This window comes from Oncorhynchus mykiss, chromosome 26 (genome assembly GCF_013265735.2).
Source record: "Oncorhynchus mykiss isolate Arlee chromosome 26, USDA_OmykA_1.1, whole genome shotgun sequence".
In the NCBI taxonomy this organism is placed as follows: Eukaryota; Metazoa; Chordata; class Actinopteri; order Salmoniformes; family Salmonidae; genus Oncorhynchus; species Oncorhynchus mykiss.
Window position 1 is genome coordinate 27888844 of NC_048590.1, and position 21086 is coordinate 27909929.

At 44.8% G+C, this 21086-nt stretch overlaps 1 protein-coding gene and 1 pseudogene across 1 annotated transcript in view; both read left to right on the plus strand.

Moving 5' to 3' along the window:
• The window catches only part of ada10 (ADAM 10), a 50379-nt gene that overhangs the window by 17333 nt on the left and 11960 nt on the right, over nucleotides 1-21086 (plus strand). The window contains 1 exon segment of the mRNA NM_001160624.2: nucleotides 432-582. Coding sequence (NP_001154096.1) covers nucleotides 432-582 — 151 coding nt within the window.
• On the plus strand, nucleotides 11388-13218 carry LOC110506237 (annotated as a pseudogene).

Genomic DNA, 21086 nt, shown 5'->3' on the forward strand with positions numbered 1-21086 from the left:
TAGTATTATAGTATCTTGTGGGTGCAGGTGTCCTTCAAAAGTGAAGCTATTCTTAGTCCCAAAAACAGTGCTTGAAGAAGTAACATCTTTATCCAAGGAAGGATGAAATGGAACACACACACACACACACACACACACACACACACACAGTAAGTATAAATCAATGGTGAGAATGAGAGAAATACACACAGCCTGCTGTTGTATTATTCATAAGATACTTGTGAATCTAGTCAAGGCTAAAGCTTTCATAATGAGGGATTATGTGTCATGGTCTCGGGTTAAAAATAATTCCTAATATACTAGCTACGTTTTGAAGTAGTGCTGTTCTGAAGTTTTGTCACTGCACCCCATGCCAACCTGCCGGTGAGGAATGAGTTGTTTTGACTTTTTAATTGGCCATTAAAAGTCTGTTTTCACCTCTGTTCCTGCAGGTCAGTATGGAAACCCTCTGAACAAGTACATCCACCACTATGAGGGCCTGTCCTACGACACAGAGGCCCTGCACAGCAACCACCAGAGAGCCAAGAGGGCCGTCTCCCATGAGGACAAGGTCCTACAGCTTGACTTCCACGCACATGGAAGGTACGTCACACTCTTTAGTCTAGTGTACATTTTAAAGTTCATAAGAGATCTAGCGTTAGCCTGCTTGCCAAATCTGTAGTGCTTTAGCCAACTCATCTGATTTATTGTTGTCATGCCATTCATTTACCAATTATTGACTGATGTGACAATGTCAGTCAGAGGAGTTGGATAGAATACTAACAGATCTGGCTTCTGCTTTCCAGGCAAGTCGAGCGTCACGCCCAACTCAACAAACCTGTCGACGCTCGTAGTAAATAACTGACCTGTGACGTGTTTTCCTGCATGAACAAAAGCTTCTTCTTTTTTTTATCAAGGGAGGAATCTCCCAATGAAGTCTGTGTGGGGTTTTGGATTACAGGGGTATCTTAACATGGGATCAGGAGCAATTCTGAGCCCTGGACTCTTGTGAGCCAACATTGTCTTTCCCACACTGGCTGGGACTCTGAGAGAGCGGTGTGGTAGTCTGGCTTGGCATTGTGCACCAGCGTGATACAGGGATAGCCTACTGGAAGGCAGAGGGTGTTCACTGGTAACCAGGCCTAAAGTGTTGTTATATCAGCCTGCAGCAAGCTACTTCTTCTCACAGGCACCCACCTATTCCTACCAAATGTTTAGTATTCTGTCCTAGGCTGGCTCTGTGCCTGTCTGTATGTGGGATGGGTTTGTGGTTATTAAATCCAGCTGATTGTAGTCTCCAGCTATCTCTGACCTTGACTGATATGGTCACCAAGCCAAACAGAAACCTAGAGGTTAATGTGAAGAGATAGAAAAGATGTACATGCATCTAAGAGAAGTGCTGCTGTCTGGATTTTGGTTAATCCAGAATGCTTTGTTTGAGGAATGATGGCCAGGAGCTCGCTCCCTCCCTTCCCCCACACATAATCTACTGTTTGTATTTCAGATGGTGGATAAAGTCTTACCGATTTGGGGACTAGCAGTCCATGTTACCACCTGTCTCTTAACTAAGATGACCCTCACCCTCCCAACAGGGCAAAATCCTTTCTGTCCTCCTGTGACAGTTCACAAACCGTCTGTACAGGACTGTGTTTTATTCCGCCAGCTCTGTTCTCTCTCCTCTCTCTCTCCTCTTTGCCACGGGAGCGGTACTGAGTCCTGACCTTGACGTTTGGATTCACTCCCAGTGGAGGGAAGAGGGTATCGTCCTCTTGTGTAACAGACAACAGCAGCAGTGCAGACTGGCAGTGCAGACTGGCAGTGCAGACTGGCAGTGCAGACTGGCAGTGCAGACTGGCAGTGCAGAGGTTCCTTTGGTAGCTGCAATACAGCTAGACCTATCTCTGCTATAGTGTTACCTACCTTCTAATCCCAAAGCTACTGGGCATCCTGTCACTGGGAAGGTTTTGTGTCTGTACAATGTGCATGTCACTTTCCCGTCATTATGATATTCATGTCAGTTTTAACTCATCCCCGGCTTAAATCACATCAGTCCTATTTTGTTCAAGTAGACCCTAGTTCATCTCTTTCATAATGGCACCATTTTATGTTTTGGAAACATTTACTTTGGGTGATAAAACAGCGTAGAGTTCCTGCTATCTGTATTTCCAGATAGCAGTGTTGTGGTCTCCCAGGGATGGTGAGAACAGGCTGCAGTGGTCACTTCCTGCTTGTCTGTTTCAGAGGACCGTTTCATTCACTGCTTGTTCTGGAGATAGTCCTGCAGGTGTTCACATTGTCTCCCAGTAACTACACCAGATAGGTTGAATGTGCTAGTGTGTCAGTTAAGCAGTCATAAAACACTGCCTCTTCTCTGTGTAGAACAGAGCTCATAATTATTCAGTGCCTGGACTGAAGGGGAAAATGCAGCTTTTCTGGAGATGGCACGTCTTGTACACCTCCCCCGGTTCGCTGTGCCTCGAACGAGCTCATCAACCAACACTTTCAAACTGGGACACACGCACTTGTTCGTACATTCATTCATTCGTACATTCATTCGTTAATGCGTACATTCGTACTTACATACATAGATACATACAGTTGAAGTCGGAAGTTTACATACACCTTAGCCAAATACATTTCAACTCAGTTTTTCACAATTCCTGACATTTAATCCATGTAAAAACCCCCTGTCTTAGGTCAGTTAGGATCACCTCTTTTGTTTTAAGAATGTGAAATGTCAGAACAATAGTAGAGAGAATGATTTATTTCAGCTTTTATTTCTTTCATCACATTCCTAGTGGGTCAGAAGATTACATACACTCAATTAGTATTTGGTAGCATTGCCTTTTAAATTGTTGATGCTGCCATCCCTGTGTTTCACGGTTGTGATGGTGTTCTTCGGCTTGCAAGCCTCCCCCTTTTTCCTCCAAACATAACGATGGTCATTATGGCCAAACGGTTCTATTCTTGTTTCATCAGACCAGAGGACATTTCTCCAAAAAGTATGATCTTTGTCCCCATGTGCAGTTGCAAACTGTAGTCTGGCTTTTTTATGGCGGTTTTGGAGCAGTGTCTTCTTCCTTGCTGAGCGGCTTTTCAGGTATGTCAATATAGGACTCGTTTTACTGTGGATATAGATACTTTTGTACCTGTTTCCTCCAGCATCTTCACAATAACCTTTACTGTTGTTCTGGGATTGATTTGCACTTTTCGCATCAAAGTACGTTCATCTCTAGGAGACCGACCGCATCTCCTTCCTGATCGGTATAACGGCTGCGTGGTCCCATGATGTTTATACTTGCGTATTATTGTTTGTACAGATGAACGTGGTACCTTCAGGCGTTTAGAAATTGCTCCCAAGGATGAACCAGACTTGTGGAGGTCTCCAATTTTATTTCTGAGGTCTTGTCTGATTTCTTTTGATTTTCCCATGATGTCAAGCAAAGAGGCGCTGAGTTTGAAGGTAGGCCTTGAAATACAACCACAGGTACACCTCCAATTGACTCAAATTATGTCATTTAGCCTATCAGAAGCTTCTAAAGCCATGACATCATTTTCTGGAATTTTCCAAGCTTTTTAAAGGCACAGTCAATTTAAATTGACTGAAATGTGGCAAAAGGTCGCAAAGTTCAAGGGGGCCGAATACTTTCGCAAGGCACTGTACATACACACATACACACATACATACATACATACACTTGCACATTGAAACACACACATTCTTTCTTATTGTGCGTGGTTGCGTCACTGTCCAAGCTATTAGAAAAGGTGTTTCCCCCTCTCTCTCATTCTCTCTCTCCTTTGCCGTGGCCTGCTATGTGTGTGAAGGGTGTTGTGAGACCTAAAAATAATCTATCCCAGGAGCCCTGTCATGTTCAACACTCCTCCTTTGCTCCTTTCTTCACCACTGTCTTCTGAAGGTTTTGTATGGGGGACTGATCAGAATACCCCCTCCTGTACTGCTTACACTCTGCAGCATGACATCATTAGCCCCTTGGAAACAGCAGGAGCTGCTTGTGTGGGCGGCAGTCACAGCTAACGTTAACTTCATGTGAACGTTTTCCTCAGCCATGTCTTTTCTGCAAGCCCTTTGCTCTCTGGTGTGATGTTCACCCTGGAGTGTAGTGTGATAGTCACCTGGCCTGTTAAACCACCTGATGTATCTGTTGTGAAGAAAAATTATTGAGAGGATGGTGCACAACAGTACATGTCTTCATTCATTCACCCTGTTTGGGCAGCCCATCTAACATTCTCCTGAATTGCCAACAGTCCAATAATGGTCGTGGAATGATTGAATGTTTGGGTTGGATAGTTCTGAGGGCTTTTCAGATCTCCATTCCAGCCGCTGAGCACCGCCCTTATGACTGAGAACATGTGATGAGGGCTGAGCTAGCACACCAAGGGCGGCATTCCGCCTCCGAACCCGACCCCCAATTTTTTTGTGTGCACTTTCTCTCTCTGTCTAGCATGAGCTGGAGGGAGTTACTTAAATTGACTTACACCAGTCTTTCATTTTTACATCCAGTGTGAACGAGTGCAGACTCGAGTAGAAGGGTTAAGAATCAGACTGCCCAGCTGATATTGACTTCTGTAAGTGAAGACTGAACTGCTGACTGTTTCCTCCTCCCTGTGTGACCTTTGTATTGTGATGAGCATGCAGTCTTACTCCACGCCTCCGCCACAGCCAAGGCAGTGGTGTCTGGTGATTAGGAGGCACAGAAAAGCCCTTTTGTTTGCCCACACTCACATCACTACCACTCCCCTCCTCCCACTCCAACACTATGAGCAGCTAGATCAAGGTACCCGATAGGGCAATCCTGAGGCTTTGTACAGTGTAGGATCACATGCCAGGGTACAGAACAGTACAGAATACTAAAAGGGTTCAGTGCCAGGGTACAGTACAGAATACTGAAAGGGTTCAGTGCCAGGGTACAGAACAGTACAGAATACTAAAAGGGTTCAGTGCCAGGGTACAGAACAATACAGAATACTAAAAGGGTTCAGTGCCAGGGTACAGTACAGTACAGAATACTAAAAGGGTTCAGTGCCAGGGTACAGTACAGAATACTAAAATGGTTCAGTGCAAGGGTACAGTACAATACAGAATACTAAAAGGATTCAGTGCCAGGGTACAGTACAGAATACTGAAAGGGTTCAGTGCCAGGGTACAGAACAGTACAGAATACTAAAATGGTTCAGTGCCAAGGTACAGTACAATACAGAATACTAAAAGGGTTCAGTGCCAGGGTACAGAACAATACAGAATACTAAAAGGGTTCAGTGCCAGGGTACAGTACAGTACAGAATACTAAAAGGGTTCAGTGCCAGGATACAGTACAGAATACTAAAATGGTTCAGTGCCAAGGTACAGTACAATACAGAATACTAAAAGGGTTTAGTGCCAGGGTACAGTACAGAATACTAAAAGCGTTCAGTGCCAGGATACAGTACAGAATACTAAAATGGTTCAGTGCCAAGGTACAGTACAATACAGAATACTAAAAGGGTTCAGTGCCAGGGTACTGTACAGAATACTAAAAGCGTTCAGTGCCAGGATACAGTACAGAATAGTAAAAGGGTTCAGTGCCAGGGGAGAGACTAAGGGAATTAGTGGGCACCTGCTTCTCTCTTAGAAGAGATTTCACCTCACTGGGACACATGGGATCCAGTAAAGGTTCCTAGCTAACTGAAGCAAACAACCGCTACAGTAGAGCATTCCTTTTAGTAAGGGGACAGGACAGCATGGTTCAGAGAGAGGCCTACACCTTTACGTCACCTCGCAAACAGTCAACACACCAGTGGTCTGGTTGAGGTGAACCCCCTACATGAGTTATTCCAGGCCACCATTCAGCCAGGGTGCCCATTTGTTTGTGTGAGTGAGTGTGTGTTCAGTGTGATTGTCCTGCTCATCTATCTACCCCAGACTGGGGTTAACATGTTAAGCCACAGTGAAGTTGCATGCCACAGGTCAACTAACATGAACCCTGCCACTGTAATCTCTCTAAGGTGAGTTTGGCCTTGCAGTGAACTCCCTACCATGACTGGATTGGCCAGAAGGATGGACGATTCTGCTGCTGCATATATAGCTTGTAGTGTTTTGTAGGTGTGGGTTCTCATTTGTGTGTGTTTGTCTTTGGGCCTATACCTGTTTGTGATAATGCATTATCTCTTGCCTGGTTAGTTGGAGTCTTTCCTTTATCCAGTTCCCCGGTCTTTTTTGGGGGGTTTGGACAGGAGATAAGGGAGTGTGAAAGTCAGTCCCGCTGACTGTGGGCCTGAGGCTGTGCTGGATACAGAGAGAGGCCAGCCGTATGACTGTCAGACGCTCAGTCAGGCGCTGAATCATTTAACAGTCAGCTGCTACCCTTAGTCTAACTGCACCTCTATTGGTTATAAAAACCTCCTCTATCACTGTGAAACACGGCCCTGTTTGGTAAGTCATGGACGCCACTGTGTGTGTACACGTTGTGTTTTTCATAGCCTTGGCTGTTCCGTGGTACACAGGAACCAGTTTCTCTGCCCTTGGATGAATGTTTCATGGAGCGCTAATGATGTCAGAGCAACCTAGACAGAGCGTGGCAGAGATGGAACGCAGTGCTGCGCCGGCCCCAGCCACAGCTACCCACAATGCTCTATGGCACCCATGAGCCCTCTGCGAGGTCAGGCTGTTGTGAGGAGAGTTTGGTGCTAGATCAAGAACAAGCATTTCTCTCTCACGTGGACCTCCAGTGCACAGCTAGTGGTACTCAGTACTGCTCCTCTCAGGCCACACCGTCTCCCAGTGCCTTGTTTACTTCATGAATAATCAGGAAGTTGTTCAGAACCTTTCCTGAGAATCAGCAGCAGGAAGGAAGATCTGTTATTCTGTATTCAGTCGTTTTGTTTATTTATTTTCTAGATGTTTCGTTTCTAGGTTGAAACCCCCTGTGAACCATTTAGTCATTTTTGGCAGTGTCAGTGAAGTTTTGTGTTGGTATGATAACAATTTGATGGGAAGACTCAGTGGCTCTTAAACATAAACACATTTACACAAAGTCAAACGCTTAAAATTAGTCTGTTTAGGGCTCAACATTTTAACGCTTGACAAGTAAAAACAATCACCCACAAATCACAATATTGATGATGCACTGTTCTCACAATTTCTGCAGAGCTCATCGGAGTGGAATTGGATTGATGGCCACGATCAAACCGTGTAGCCTCGTGTGCACATTCTGGTGATATTCCTTGCTAGTTTGTGTTATTTGCCCAATTTATAGCAAATTTTTGGTCACGAACATGGTTTGTACGGTCATGAAAAGTAATGTGTGAATCACATGCTTGTGGGCCCGAGGAGCGCGAGAGAGACATTGCAGCCGCAGGTAGCCTATAATAATGATAGCAACTAGCCTGGCTAGGTAACTATTTAGCTATTAGCATGTTTTGATGTCACGTCCAATGTCCTAAAAATACGTTTCACCGGCACTCCCACAAATGGCCGCCGCGCAGTTGATGAACGGGGTGTGTTAATAAACCAATGCTACATACAATCTGACACCGTGGGAGAGCTGGAATTTCCTTCTTCATCATTGGCCATGTAATTCATACAACATAAAAAATATTATACAGTGCTCAAAAAAATAAAGGGAACACTAAAATAACACATCCTAGATCTGAATGAATTAAATATTCTTATTAAATTATTTTTTCTTTACATAGTTGAATGTGCTGACTACAAAATCACACAAATTATCAATGGAAATCCAATTTATCAACCCATGGAGGTCTGGATTTGGAGTCACAGTCAAAATTAAAGTGGAAAACCACACTACAGGCTGATCCAACTTTGATGTAATGTCCTTAAAACAAGTCAAAATGAGGCTCAGTAGTGTGTGTGTGGCCTCCACGTGCCTGTATGACCTCCCTACAACGCCTGGGCATGCTCCTGATGAGGTGGCGGAGGGTCTCCTGAGGGATCTCCTCCCAGACCTGGACTAAAGCATCCGCCAACTCCTGGATAGTCTGTGGTGCAACGTGGCGTTGGTGGATGGAGCGAGACATGATGTCCCAGATGTGCTCAATTGGATTCAGGTCTGGGGAACGGGCGGGCCAGTCCATAGCATCAATGCCTTCCTCTTGCAGGAACTGCTGACACACTCCAGCCACATGAGGTCTAGCATTGTCTTGCATTAGGAGGAACCCAGGGCCAACCGCACCAGCAGATGGTCTCACAAGGGGTCTGAGGATCTCATCTCGGTACCTAATGGCAGTCAGGCTACCTCTGGCGAGCACATGGAGGGCTGTGCGGCCCCCCAAAGAAATGCCACCCCACACCATGACTGACCCACCGCCAAACCGCTCATGCTGGAGGAAGTTGCAGGTAGCAGAACGTTCTCCACGGCGTCTCCAGACTCTGTCACGTCTGTCACATGTGCTCAGTGTGAACCAGCTTTCATCTGTGAAGAGCACAGGGCGCAGTGGCGAATTTGCCAATCTTGGTGTTCTCTGGCAAATGCCAAACGTCCTGCCCGGTGTTGGGCTGTAAGCACAACCCCCACCTGTGGACGTCGGGCCCTCATACGTCGGGCTGTGGACGTCGGGCCCTCATGTGGACCTGTGGACGTCGGGCCCTCATGTTGCCCTCCTACGGCCTCCTCCACGTCTCCTGATGTACTGGCCTGTCTCCTGGTAGCGCCTCCAAGCTCTGGACACTACGCTGACAGACACAGCAAACCTCGCATTGTGCCATCCTGGATGAGCTGCATTACCTGAGCCACTTGTGTGGGTTGTAGACTCCGTCTCATGCTATCACTAGAGTGAAAGCACCGCCAGCATTCAAACGTGACCAAAACATCAGCCAGGAAGCATAGGAACTGAGAACTGATCTGTGGTCCCCACCTGCAGAACAACTCCTTTATTGGGGGTGTCTTGCTAATTGCCTATAATTTCCACCTGTTGTCTATTCCATTTGCACAACAGCATGTGACATTTATTGTCAATCAGTGTTGCTTCCTAAGTGGACAGTTTGATTTCACAGAAGTGTGATTGACCTTGGAGTTACATTGTGTTGTTTAAGTGTTCCCTTTATTTTTTTGAGCAGTGTAGTTGGTCTAATTGACAAACTCGCATGCTGTCAGTAGATCTCCCCTGAAACCTGAATATTTTAGCCTTTCAAGGTTATGAATAAACATGCCTTAGTTAGATACCTTGCTTTGAAGTAGCCTACCTTAGCCATTTGATGGCTGATTTATTGAATGAGGGAATTATTTAATTGCAATGTTTTCGAGGCTACTGAAGGGGTCCGCATGCTTCCTGTTCGGGAACAGTTCATGCATATATTATGTTTGTGTTAGTTTTGGGCTTCGGCAAGGTTCTTTCTGGCTATTCATGCACACACACAAAAAATCTTGAGGCATGCCGAAGTCTACGCCTCTTGGTCTGTGATTGGTCAACAGTAGGGATTCTTCAATTAAGTGTTTGTCAACGATAGACAACTAATTTTCATGCACATTTTTCACTTGAGAAATACTGCACCAAACATCTTAGATGTACAATTGCAAAGCTAAGATCTACTCTGTAAAAATGTATCTTCGATTAAGTCTGACTATTTTGTGGAGGTGTATACTGGCTATGGCGCCTAAGCTGGACAAACAGTATTGCTGCTTTTTTTCTAGTTTTTCAAGTGAAGGTCTTTTTAAGGTTGTATGCAGCACACGTGTTTGGTTCACCTCGCTGCCAGTCAAACTGAAGCAAGCAGAAGCTTAAGGGTGGTCAACTGTCCTCCAGGAGAGCCTTAAAGGGGCAGTGTTATATTTTGAAAAAGAAGACAATAGGCAGAGTGTAGCCTAGCCTATATATTTTTGTCCGATTCTCTATGGTAATGATAATGTATTTGTTTTGTAAATTGGTTGTTGTAAATTTCCTTGCATCATACAATGATGTAAAAATAGTGTTACAGACCATATTTTATTTTTCTCTTAAACTTTCGTACAAGTAAAATATCTGTCATACTTGTCTGAAGGACACGTGGCTTAAAAAGTTGTCAAGCCCTGCTGTTTGTAAATGTAAGCAATATTTTTAAGAGGTTAAATCACAAGCTAGTGTTTTTATTCTTTAATCAACAAAATTGTAAGCCTACACTTTTGCGAGTTTGAAAAAGCACAAATTTGGCAAGCCGTTGTAAATAAGCGCTTTCATTATCCTGTGTTGCTCTACATGCAATCCACCCGCAACATCTATAATGACATTTATCAAAGAAAAATTTGCTGAACTTAGATGACATCCATCTGTTGCTGACAGTTGTTACTGATGTTTCTACAAGACAGGCTTCGTAGGGCTTCTTGACTACCTGTAAAACTAGCTCTGCTGAACATTGAGGGGAAATGACTTCACATAATGGTGCAGAAAACTCCACTATAGGTTTCATCAAGAGGGTTAAGACCAGCTTTCACAACTCATCCTCACTTTCACTGGGGTGGAGAGATTATTATTTTGTGGGTCAAATGAATGTCTCTCTCGCTTTGTCCCCCCTGTCTTCAACGTATCTACACAACGCCCTCTGCACACTATCACGGGTCTCTTTCTCTCTCCTCTGTGTCTCCTCTCCCACCCATCCCTGGGAGGGTGCAGACAGCCATGGGCCCTTTGAGACCTCTGACAGTCTCCTGAAATCCTGGAGGATTGTCACTGCTACATTGGATTAGAGTTGCAGCATTCTGAGAGCCTCTCTCTCTCGTAGAGTTGCAGTCAAAGGTTATCCCAGCTGGCAGCAGCTGAGTGCAGGCAAGCTGGCCGTGCAGTGGGGTTGGTTTGGGTCTCTGGTACCCAGCAGCCTAGCACTTATCCCTGGTTTGAGCACCAAGTCCTAAGGTGTATGGGTGTCTGATCCCACCCCACTGACGCTGTTGAAGGATGACATGCCCCTGCCTCTGCTCCATCGATGACACCAAGGTCAAACAGATAAATCTGAACTGTGTAATTGCGTCTGCTCTTTATCAGTGCAGTTTGTCTAAAGACCAGTGATCCATGAGACCTGGGAGTCATGGGAACGATGGTGTGGAGGGAGACAGAGGTGGTGGTGGAGCTCATGCTACTATCCTGCACCATGTAAAGATGATCACATTTTTACAAAAAATAACATTTTGCACCAGGTTTTTGTGTGAACTGTTCACACATCTTTGTGTGAACTGAGTCATCAACATTGCACTGACAACTATCATCATAGTAGTTTTAATTCTTACTGCTCTTCAGGTAAGGCTTCCCTGTAAAACCCTCTACAGGAATAGTTAAGATATTTTCTCCAGCTTGCCGTGTTCATCCTTGTGAACGAACCGTGGCTGTGACCAGGCCACCCCGTGGTCGATGCAAAAGGCACTGGCTCTAGTTATGAGGAGGAAATGGCTCAAATGATGAGGCCGTATTGATTTGTTATATTGCCCACTAATAATCAGCTGGCTGCTGCGTACGTCACTGCAAGCACAGGAGCTGTAGTCACAGCCCTGGAACTCAAGTCTCTAGCCAAACGCCTTCCAGCTGTCATGAGCCGGTTCGTCCCCTTCTTTGCTGTAGCAGCTGTCAACTAGAGGTCGACGGATTAATCGGAATGGCTGATTTAATTAGGGCCGATTTCAAGTTTTCATAACAATTGGAAATCTGTATTTTTGTGTGCCGTATTTTATTTTTTTAGACCTTTTATTTAACTAGGAAAGTCAGTTAAGAACATATACTTATTGTCAATGACGGCCTAGGAACAGTGGGTTAACTGCCTTGTTCAAGGGCAGAACAACAGATTTTCACCTTGTCAGCTCGGGGGATCCGATCTTGCAACCTTACAGTTAACTAGTCCAACGCAGTAACGACCTGCCTCTCTCTCGTTGCACTCCACAAGGAGACTGCCTGTTACGTGAATGCAGTAAGCCAAGGTAAGTTGCTAGCTAGCATTAAACTTATCTTATAAAAAAACAATCAATCATAATCACTAGTTAACTATACATGGTTGATGAAATGACTAGATATTATCTAGCGTGTCCTGCATTGCATATAATCTGACTGAGCATACAAGTATCTGACTGAGCGGTGGTAGGCAGAAGCAGGCGTGTAAACATTCATTCAAACAGCACTTTTGTGCGTTTTGCAAGCAACTCTTCGTTGTGCGTCAAGCATTACGCTGTTTATGACTTCAAGCCTATCAACTCCCGAGATGAGGCTGGTGTAACCGAAGTGAAATGGCTAGCTAGTTAGCACGCACTAATAACGTTTCAAACGTCCCTCGCTCTGAGCCTTCTAGTAGTTGTTCCCCTTGCTCTTTATGGGTAATGCTGCTTCAATGGTGGCTGTTGTGTTGCTGGTTTGAGCCCAGGTAGGAGCGAGGAGAGGGACAGAAGCTATACATCCAATAGTCAAAGGTTAATGAAATACAAATGGTATAGAGGGAAATAGTCCAATAATAACTACAACCTAAAACTTCTTACCTGGGAATATTGAAGACTCATGTTAAAAGGAACCACCAGCTTTCATATGTTCTCATGTTCTGAGCAAGGAACTGAAACTTTAGCTTTCTTACATGGCACATATTGCACTTTTACTTTCTTCTCCAACACTTTGTTTTTGCATTATTTAAACAAATTGAACATGTTTCATTATTTACTTGAGGCTAAATTGATTTTATTGATGTATTATATTAAGTTAAAATAAATTGTCCGATTTTATTCATTGGTATCGGCTTTTTTGGTCCTCCAATAATCGGTATCGGCGTTGAAAAATCATAATCGGTCGACCTCTACTGTCAACTGTATCAACATCCCTTCATGAGGCAGAGAGCTGAACTACGGCATCCCAGTGACCAATGAGACCTGGTTAGGAGAGTCAGTCACCGCTGCCAAGTCAGGCATCATCCAGGCGGTGGAGTCCACGATTGGCATGGCTGTGCCAGCTATGGCTGTGCCCCCTGTGGTAATGAAAACACCTGAGGAAGAAAGCCTTCCCAGTCCTAAACGCCTCAGTACTGGTGGGTCTGTGGTTGGTGTTTGCCACTCCTCTGTCTTGTTCCCACAGATGAGTTCTATGGCAGTGAGCAGCCTGGAGCCAGATCTTCAGGAGAGGATACGACAGAGCAGTCCTTACATGTCTACCGTCTTCTTCAACAAAGGCTTTAGGACCACACAATAACACGCACACTACAGACCAGCCCCCTCTGCTGGCTGGACCCCTCTTGTCCCATCGCTGCAACATCTGTACGGACTCGAGAGGCAAAGGTCGAGAGCCGTGCATCCTCCAAAACACAACCCAGCCAAGCCGCATTGCTTCTTGACACAGTGCCTGCTTAACCTGGCACACCAATGTGTCGGAGACACTATACATCTGGCGACTGTGTCAGCATGCATTGCACCCGGCCCGCCACAGGAGTAGCTAGTGCACGATGGAACAAGAACATCCCTGCCAGCCAAACCCTTCCCTAACCCGGACGACGCTGGGCCAATAGTGCGCTGGTCTACCGGTCGCGGCTGGCTGTGACAGACTGGACTCAAACCAGGATCTCTAGTGGCACAGCTAGCACTGCGATGCAGTGCCTTAGACCACTGCGCCACTCGGGAGGCCCAGCGTTTTGCTTTTCATTGCAAAACATTTTGCTACAGTGTGCCCTAATGAACATTACCCAGTTGACTAGCACAGCATACTTATACACACACATTGTCCCACCAGATAACCTTATCAACCCCTCTTTTCTTAGTGCACCGGGTAACCCTGTGTGTTTTTGTAATCCTTTTGTGTTACCAAGAAAACCTTTAGATGCAATGCCACTGGACACTCCTAACTGATTTCAGTAAGCACATTCCTAGTAGCGTTGATGAGGATGATATGCCAGAAAGCTTTATGTAGGACAGAATCTAGGCCTAATGTTTCAGTCCCATATCAAGACCTTGTGTCTTGGAACGTTGGGCCAGTAACCGAAAGGTCGCTGTTTCAAATCACCGGGCTGAATAGGTGAAAATATTTGCCAATGTGCCATTGAGCAAGGCACGTAACCCTCATTTCTTCTGTAAATTGTTCTGGATGAAAGTGTCTGGGTGTGCCAGGGGGAATAACTGCTGGGCTGCTGCTGCTGGGTGGGTACATAGGTGCTCTCCTTCCTCTTTCTCACTCCCTCTCTCTGGATTTTTTCTCTCTCCCTCTCTCTGGATTCTCTCATTCTTCTTTCTCTCTCCCTCTCTGGATTTTCTCTCTCTCCCTCTCTCTGGATTTTCTCTCTCTCCCTCTCTCTGGATTTTTTCTCTCTCCCTCTCTCTGGATTTTCTCTCTCTCCCTCTCTCTGGATTTTTTCTCTCTCCCTCTCTCTGGATTTTTTCTCTCTCCCTCTCTCTGGATTTTCTCTCTCTCCCTCTCTCTGGATTTTCTCTCTCTCCCTCTCTCTGGATTTTCTCTCTCTCCCTCTCTCTGGATTTTCTCTCTCTCCCTCTCTCTGGATTCTCTCATTCCTCTTTCTCTCTCCCTCTCTCTGGATTTTCTCCCTCTTTCTGGATTCTCTCATTCCTCTCTCTCATTCCGCACTCACTCTCCCTCTCTCAGCCCTTCCCACCCTGACTCTCTCTCTACACACACTCTCACATAACATCCCGGGCTGCGGGTGATATTAATAGTGTGCTGAGTCCCTGAGAAGCTCAGGAAGAATTACTTCTCCTATCCAGGCTCCCCTCACATATTTCACCTGGTCGGCTGTGACAGACGGGGCAGGTTGGAGAGGCCCACCACAGGGCTGACTGACTGACGGAAGACCAGGGGCAGGTGGGAGAAGATGTATATGGTAGATGCTAAGGGATTCCATTGGCAGACAATGAGAAGCTAGTTTTGAGGCATTTCAGTCCACATGTAGCCTAATCATCACACAATTAGGTGAGAGGAGAGGCTCAGGCTAGATGTTGAGGCTGACCCCACCGGGCTGTCACATGTTCCTGTCTGATCTCCAATCATTGTGACAGGGTGGACGGCCCGTCACTTCAGCTTTAAAAGAGAACTGCCAGCCAGGGAGATTGTGTAGAACAGATGGGCACACACAGCGGGAAGTAGGGTGACAGTTTGGTCAGTGTCTGTAACAGGAATAACAAGGTGTGTGTTGCGTCAGTGGCTGTGTCCCCAAATGTCAGTGCTCCTCAGGGCAGACTCATGGAGGGGGTGTGACGAAAAGATAATGGAGGATTAGTGAGGCTGCATTGCAGGGGCATTATGGAAAGGTGACAGGGGTCTGTCTGTAAGCACATCAGGACCAATGAAATCAAACACTTCTGTATTTGTAAGGAAATTATCCTGTACCTTGCTTGTCAACTGTTTAAGTACAGTGTGGATTACAAATTGGTTGTAGTGAATCAGATATACAGCAATGTGTGTTCCTCTCTGTAGATGTATAGACAGCCACTTCAGTGATGTAATCAGTAAGTGACTCATTTTTTGTTGGCTGGAGGGCAGTGGCCCATGTGAGAGTCATGTCTGACGAATGGAATGTCTCTAGGATTGTTGGGAAGGAGCCTTTAGTGAACAGAACAATTCAGTCTTCTGGGAAGTGACTAGGTCATATGCAGCTCATGTGGTGCTAGGTCGCCCTTTCAGAATTTGAGAGCAGGAGCATGAGGAGGGAATGCAACAAACCCGCTGTATGCTCATACAGCCTTTACTTATACCACGTTTGAGAGGCAGGCATTATTATTATCCCTATGGGAATCCTTCAGTGTAGTGATTAGCCTGTTCAGTGAAGTGAGTTTGGAGTCCACCCCACAGGGCCCTCAGTATAGAGGTCTGGGTGGGACTGATTTCTTTATCCCGCCCGCACCCGCAGCTTTTCATACCTGTAGCCGCCCCCTCCCGCCGTTTCTGTCCGACTCCCACCCAGCCGCAGTCCTGCAGTGTTATTTTAGGCATAGGTTATTTGACGCAGATCGCTTGCACGCCATGGTCCCAGCAATTGTGCGCGCTGTAGGCAATATCAAAATGCACAAAAAATAACCCACAAAATAAATTACATTTCCAGAGATTCTCACATTCTCCATTTTATGTTAGGCTATCAATATTACTGGGTTATATCAGCCAATAGGTTAGACATAGTTTGAAGAGTGCAGAGTAGGACAGAGGGCGGACACTTGCACTTTCTATTGAGCTACGTTTACCCTTTACCCTTTCCCTTTGCTTTGCTGGGGAAAAAATGGCATCCATTGTGGTATGGGTCAGATTGATGCGCACATTTAAACACACTAAAGACAAAGAATCAAGTAAAAACAGCTTGTCAGACCTTTCAGAATGAAGAAATACAATAACACTTGATTTCAAAAACGATATTTAAGAACTAGTTGTTAAACATATTTCCTTTCTCACAAACAAGCAGAGATCTTGTTATAAAAGTGCAACCAGAACCAGTTAAAACAAAATATTGTACTTTATTTAACCTTTCTATTTAACTAGGCAAGTCAGTTAGGAACATTCTTATTTACAATGAGGGCCGATGCTGGGCCAATTGTGCTCCGCCCTATGGGACTCCCAATACTGGCCGGTTGTGATACAGCCTGGAATCGAACCAGGGTCTGTAGTGACTCCTCTAGCACTGAGATGCAGTGCCTTAGACCGCTGCTCCACTCAGACACTTGTTTATTTTGGACCTGTGCAAATATCTATACAGATGAAAGCTTCCGGGTCAAATTGACCAACATCATGTTTGTGTACAAAATCTACACAGACATTCCAGACCAATCAAGGTGTCCACATTTTGAAGTTAGGTTCATGACCCTAAATGAGGAAAAGTCATTTAATTTCATGGAGAAAAAGAGGTTAACTAGTATTTTAGACAACTCAAAAGTAGAATTTGGTCAAATTGACACGCAACAGAATAGGTTTAATAGCCTACTTTTTTTAGGAGCGGGAAGATTTTCTGACATAGACCAATATGGGTCATCAATATTTATTTTGAGGCAGTGTAGTAAACTATAGGCTAATTAGATTTAAGAAGTTAATTTCCTTGGCAAGAGAACTGCCCCTTCCTTCTCCGCCCATGGATAGCCTACAGGCTACTCTATTAAATTGAGACCGCACACGCAGCTGATCTCACTCATATGGCTACTGAACTTGAAGCAGCAAGAATGATGACAGCTGACACCTGCACTTTCTCTTGAGCTACGTTTTGCATATAGGATATAGCCTACCTTTTTAAAGGAGCGTGACGATTTGCAGGCAGAGACAAATAAATGGGTAATCAATACATATTGAAAATGAAAAGGTGCAACGCTGACTCGCCATGGTATTCGCTCGTTGTGCTCTTTTCCTTTTCAAATAATATTTTCAAAACTGCTTTTCAACTCACGTTGGTTGAGCTCCCTCCACTTATTTCCATTATCAATATGTATTTACAGACACTAGTCAACTATCGCCTAATCCAATTTCAGTAAACTTTCTTGGAAAGATAACTGCCCCTTGATTCTCCGCCCATTTATAGGCAGGTTACTCTATTTCATTGTCATATATTGTAGGCTCTTGATCTTGTACGCCCATCTAGGAGAGAAGAGGTAGGCTATTGAACTTGCACGCCCATCTAGGAGAGAAGAGGTAGGCTATTGAACTTGCACGCCCATCTAGGAGAGAAGAGGTAGGCTATTGAACTTGCACGCCCATCTAGGAGAGAAGAGGTAGGCTATTGAACTTGCACGCCCATCTAGGAGAGAATAGGTAGGCTATTGAACTTGAATCAGCGAATTCTGAGATTGTGGGTGAATAATGCAACACAGAAGTGCTGTTAATACAATAGGTAGGCTAACGCATACAAAGCAGAAAGACGACCGTTTCCAGATAATCTGCGGGACCCATAAAAACAATTTTCAGCCCGCTTCCGCTTGCAGCATGAAAAATGTTGACTGTGCCACAGTGATCCCTGTTGGGACCTGCAACCCTCTACCTTCCTCCGCCCTGTATAATGTGTGGTTTGAAATGGCACACTGCCTGTACAGCTGCATGTTCCAGCCTGTTGGTTTTAAATCAGCCATGCTCAACCTGAGGTGGTTGGCTGGCAGTGGATCCATGCAAAGAGAGAAATATTTGAGGGAAATGTTTTTTAGATGAATCCCACTTCATTGTTCATAGTGTTTAATGCTCCTCTCTTGTAGGCTAGTAAAGCACACCCACTCTGACATTTGACACTCTGACAAGTTGACAGTAGTCAGCAGTGGTTTGATCTGTAGAGTTGATCTGCTATCCTCCTACTATGTTAAGACAAGCATGCCTTTAGGCTCAGTTTACTGTATTAAACATTCAAATCATTCTCGCTTCCCTGATCAATCTGATTTGAGGATTATGTAAGTAAATAAATTGTTTAATTCCTTCCAATGGCCTAGTATTTTGCCATTGGCCGCATGTGTGCCACATTATAATAAAGGTCAGCCTGAAATATTAGAACAAGTAGATCGTAATCTGATTTATCAGCTTGATCTATCACCAGTAGCCTATAGCCTGAACACAGCCTTGGATAGCCATCAGACACCATGTGAGAGATGCAATGTTGATGAACTGCAGTGACCCAGATCTGTCCCATTGAGTAGGGCTGTATAATCAGACTTGACTGTCAAGTGCCTGTTTCCTTCTTAGTCCCATTTTAGTTAATGTGTGGATACGACTCCACTGGGCAAGTAGAGACATGTAACATGGTTGGAGCGAGAAGGTTTTCTGTCGTGTTGAGAGAAGCACAGGTGTTTACATTGTGCAACTATATGATCAACCCTCTGTCTCTGGAGTTTGGTACTGGAAATTGTCATAAATATAGTTTTTGTTTACCTGAACAGTGAATGAACGGTCAGTTTTTAGGTCTAGTTGTGTCCCCTGGAGTAGTAGGTATGTATTTTAATAATGTATAAACTCATTAGGGACTATTTAGAAGTCTCTAATACACCTAGTTTTCACTTTTCACTTTCTGTAAGACAGGCAGATGGTGTCAGCATTATTTTAGCATTACTTTGAGCACTATTTCCATTATATAAAGACCTGCCTGTCACATCACCTCTACTCCTGGAGTGCTGACAAAAGCTGAGGCATTAGAATTGACTTTGAGATGTGGTGCTAGCTCCAGACAGTTTCATGGGGGAGTTGACTGGTCGCTTGTTTTTATTCTATATTCAAATGCCTTCTCTGATCAGATTCTACATAATGAAACTTTAAGCACTTTCTGTTCCCTTCTGACTGAGATATACAGATTGTTCTCCAGAGCTCAGGATTACACAAACTCTGTCTATGAATAATACAGAGATGTATTCCATTCAGTGACAAGGAGAGGGAAGAATGGCTATATTTGATATGGGAGCACACTGCACTCTGGGAAGCAGTAAGCCGTCTCCAGTGTTCGGGTAGCAATTAATCAGGATGTTTAAAGCGTGAGCTGAGTGGCTATGGAGCTCTGAGCTCTAAATAATATGATCAGCCCACAGACATTTGGGTGTTTGATGTTTCATTGAGGTGCGTTTGGGATGTTGGTAGTATATTAGAGGAATTAATGCCATCTTGAATTGAGAGAAGATCATTTCCTGTCAGAAGTCAGATCCTTCACAGCCGCCCTGCAGACTCCACTGTTAATGAGTTTTTAATAGAGGTTTATCATCTTGCCGCACTTGAACTCACAACATCATGAACATTTTTTTTGCCCACTGATGTGCAGCATGTCACGATAATGTCTTTGGTTAGCGTTTCTCTCAAAGGCGATGGTTAAGCACAGAGACTCCATGTTTGTCCCATCTGTCTGTCATCTCAGGGAAGTGGAGCTGGAAGGGACTGGTACTGACTAGGCTCGAAATGGTAAGCTTCAGGAGTTATTCTAACTGCTGAACCCTAGCTCAGAGCCTGCTGCGCTATTTAAAGATCATATTCTGTCCCCCACATCCACATAGAGACTGGGATAAACTTCTCTCTACTTGGACCTGCAGCAGGATTGGAGTGGTTCAATTGATTCTGGAGTTGAACAGGGTTCCATTTAGCCACACAGATGTGTGAAAACACAACACTGCTTTTAGCTCAAATTCTCTGTTGGATTCTCTCTCACCTCTGCTTTACAACGTCTGCCTGTCTGATCTGATATGGAATCCATGAATAGCCTGAGTGTACAAAACATTAGGAACACCTTCCCAATATTGCATTGCACCCCCCTTTGCCCTTAGAACAGCCTCAATTCGTCAGTGCATGGACTATAAGGTGCCAAGTGTTCCATAGGGTGTCCATTTTCTTGCAGAAACAGACTAAACCGCACGAATGCGCGGCCATCCTGTTTTCAGTCAGCTGTTCATTCCCCCCAAAAATAACACATACAATTCTACGGATACGAATGTTATTTTAATTTCATGACGATGTTCATCCGTAACAGTCGGTTACACAGTTGTGCCAGCCCTACTCATCTGCAATGAAATAACTGCTATGAAAGTTACAATCTCCAGCCCTGTTTCAGGCAGCATCTGATTGCTGTGGCTCACTGAAGCCGAGAGAAATAGAGCGCATCCACTTTTTAAATAGTCTGACGGATCATTTCACACCAGCCTCCCCCGGCACCTGAGTTTCAGAAAGGAAGCAGCCTAGATATAACTGTTGTTTTTGTTGGTGTACCAGGACTATAGTATTTACCGGAACCCATCTCCACCCACACTTCTAACAAGTCTGACTGAGACTGGAGAAAGGAGGGGATGTACTGTAACTCACTGACATGTGAAAAGGAGGTGTAGGTAGAGAGAACATGAAAGGAAAGATGTTACTAGTATTGCGGTTGGTCATGTTGCTGGTGATATGCTTGTGTAGAGAAAGGCCTTGTGTTTGGCTAACCTCCTTAAGAGGGTTTAATGAGTAAGTGGCTGCTAGAGGTCAGAGAGACATGCTGATCTACACATCCACAGACTGGTTAGGTGGGAGAAACAGGGAGGCTGGTTGGTGGGACTTTGATAAACTCAGAGGACCTTGACAATGTTTTTCCATGGCAACAGGATCCATTAGAGCCATTCCCTATCAACAGCAGGGAGGATCAGAGCAGAATTTAACCAGAGTGTATCCTGCCAGCCCAGAAGTTAAGACAGGATAGATAATAACACATACTTGCTCACAACACACACACTCATCACAAGCTGCTGTGCTGGAAA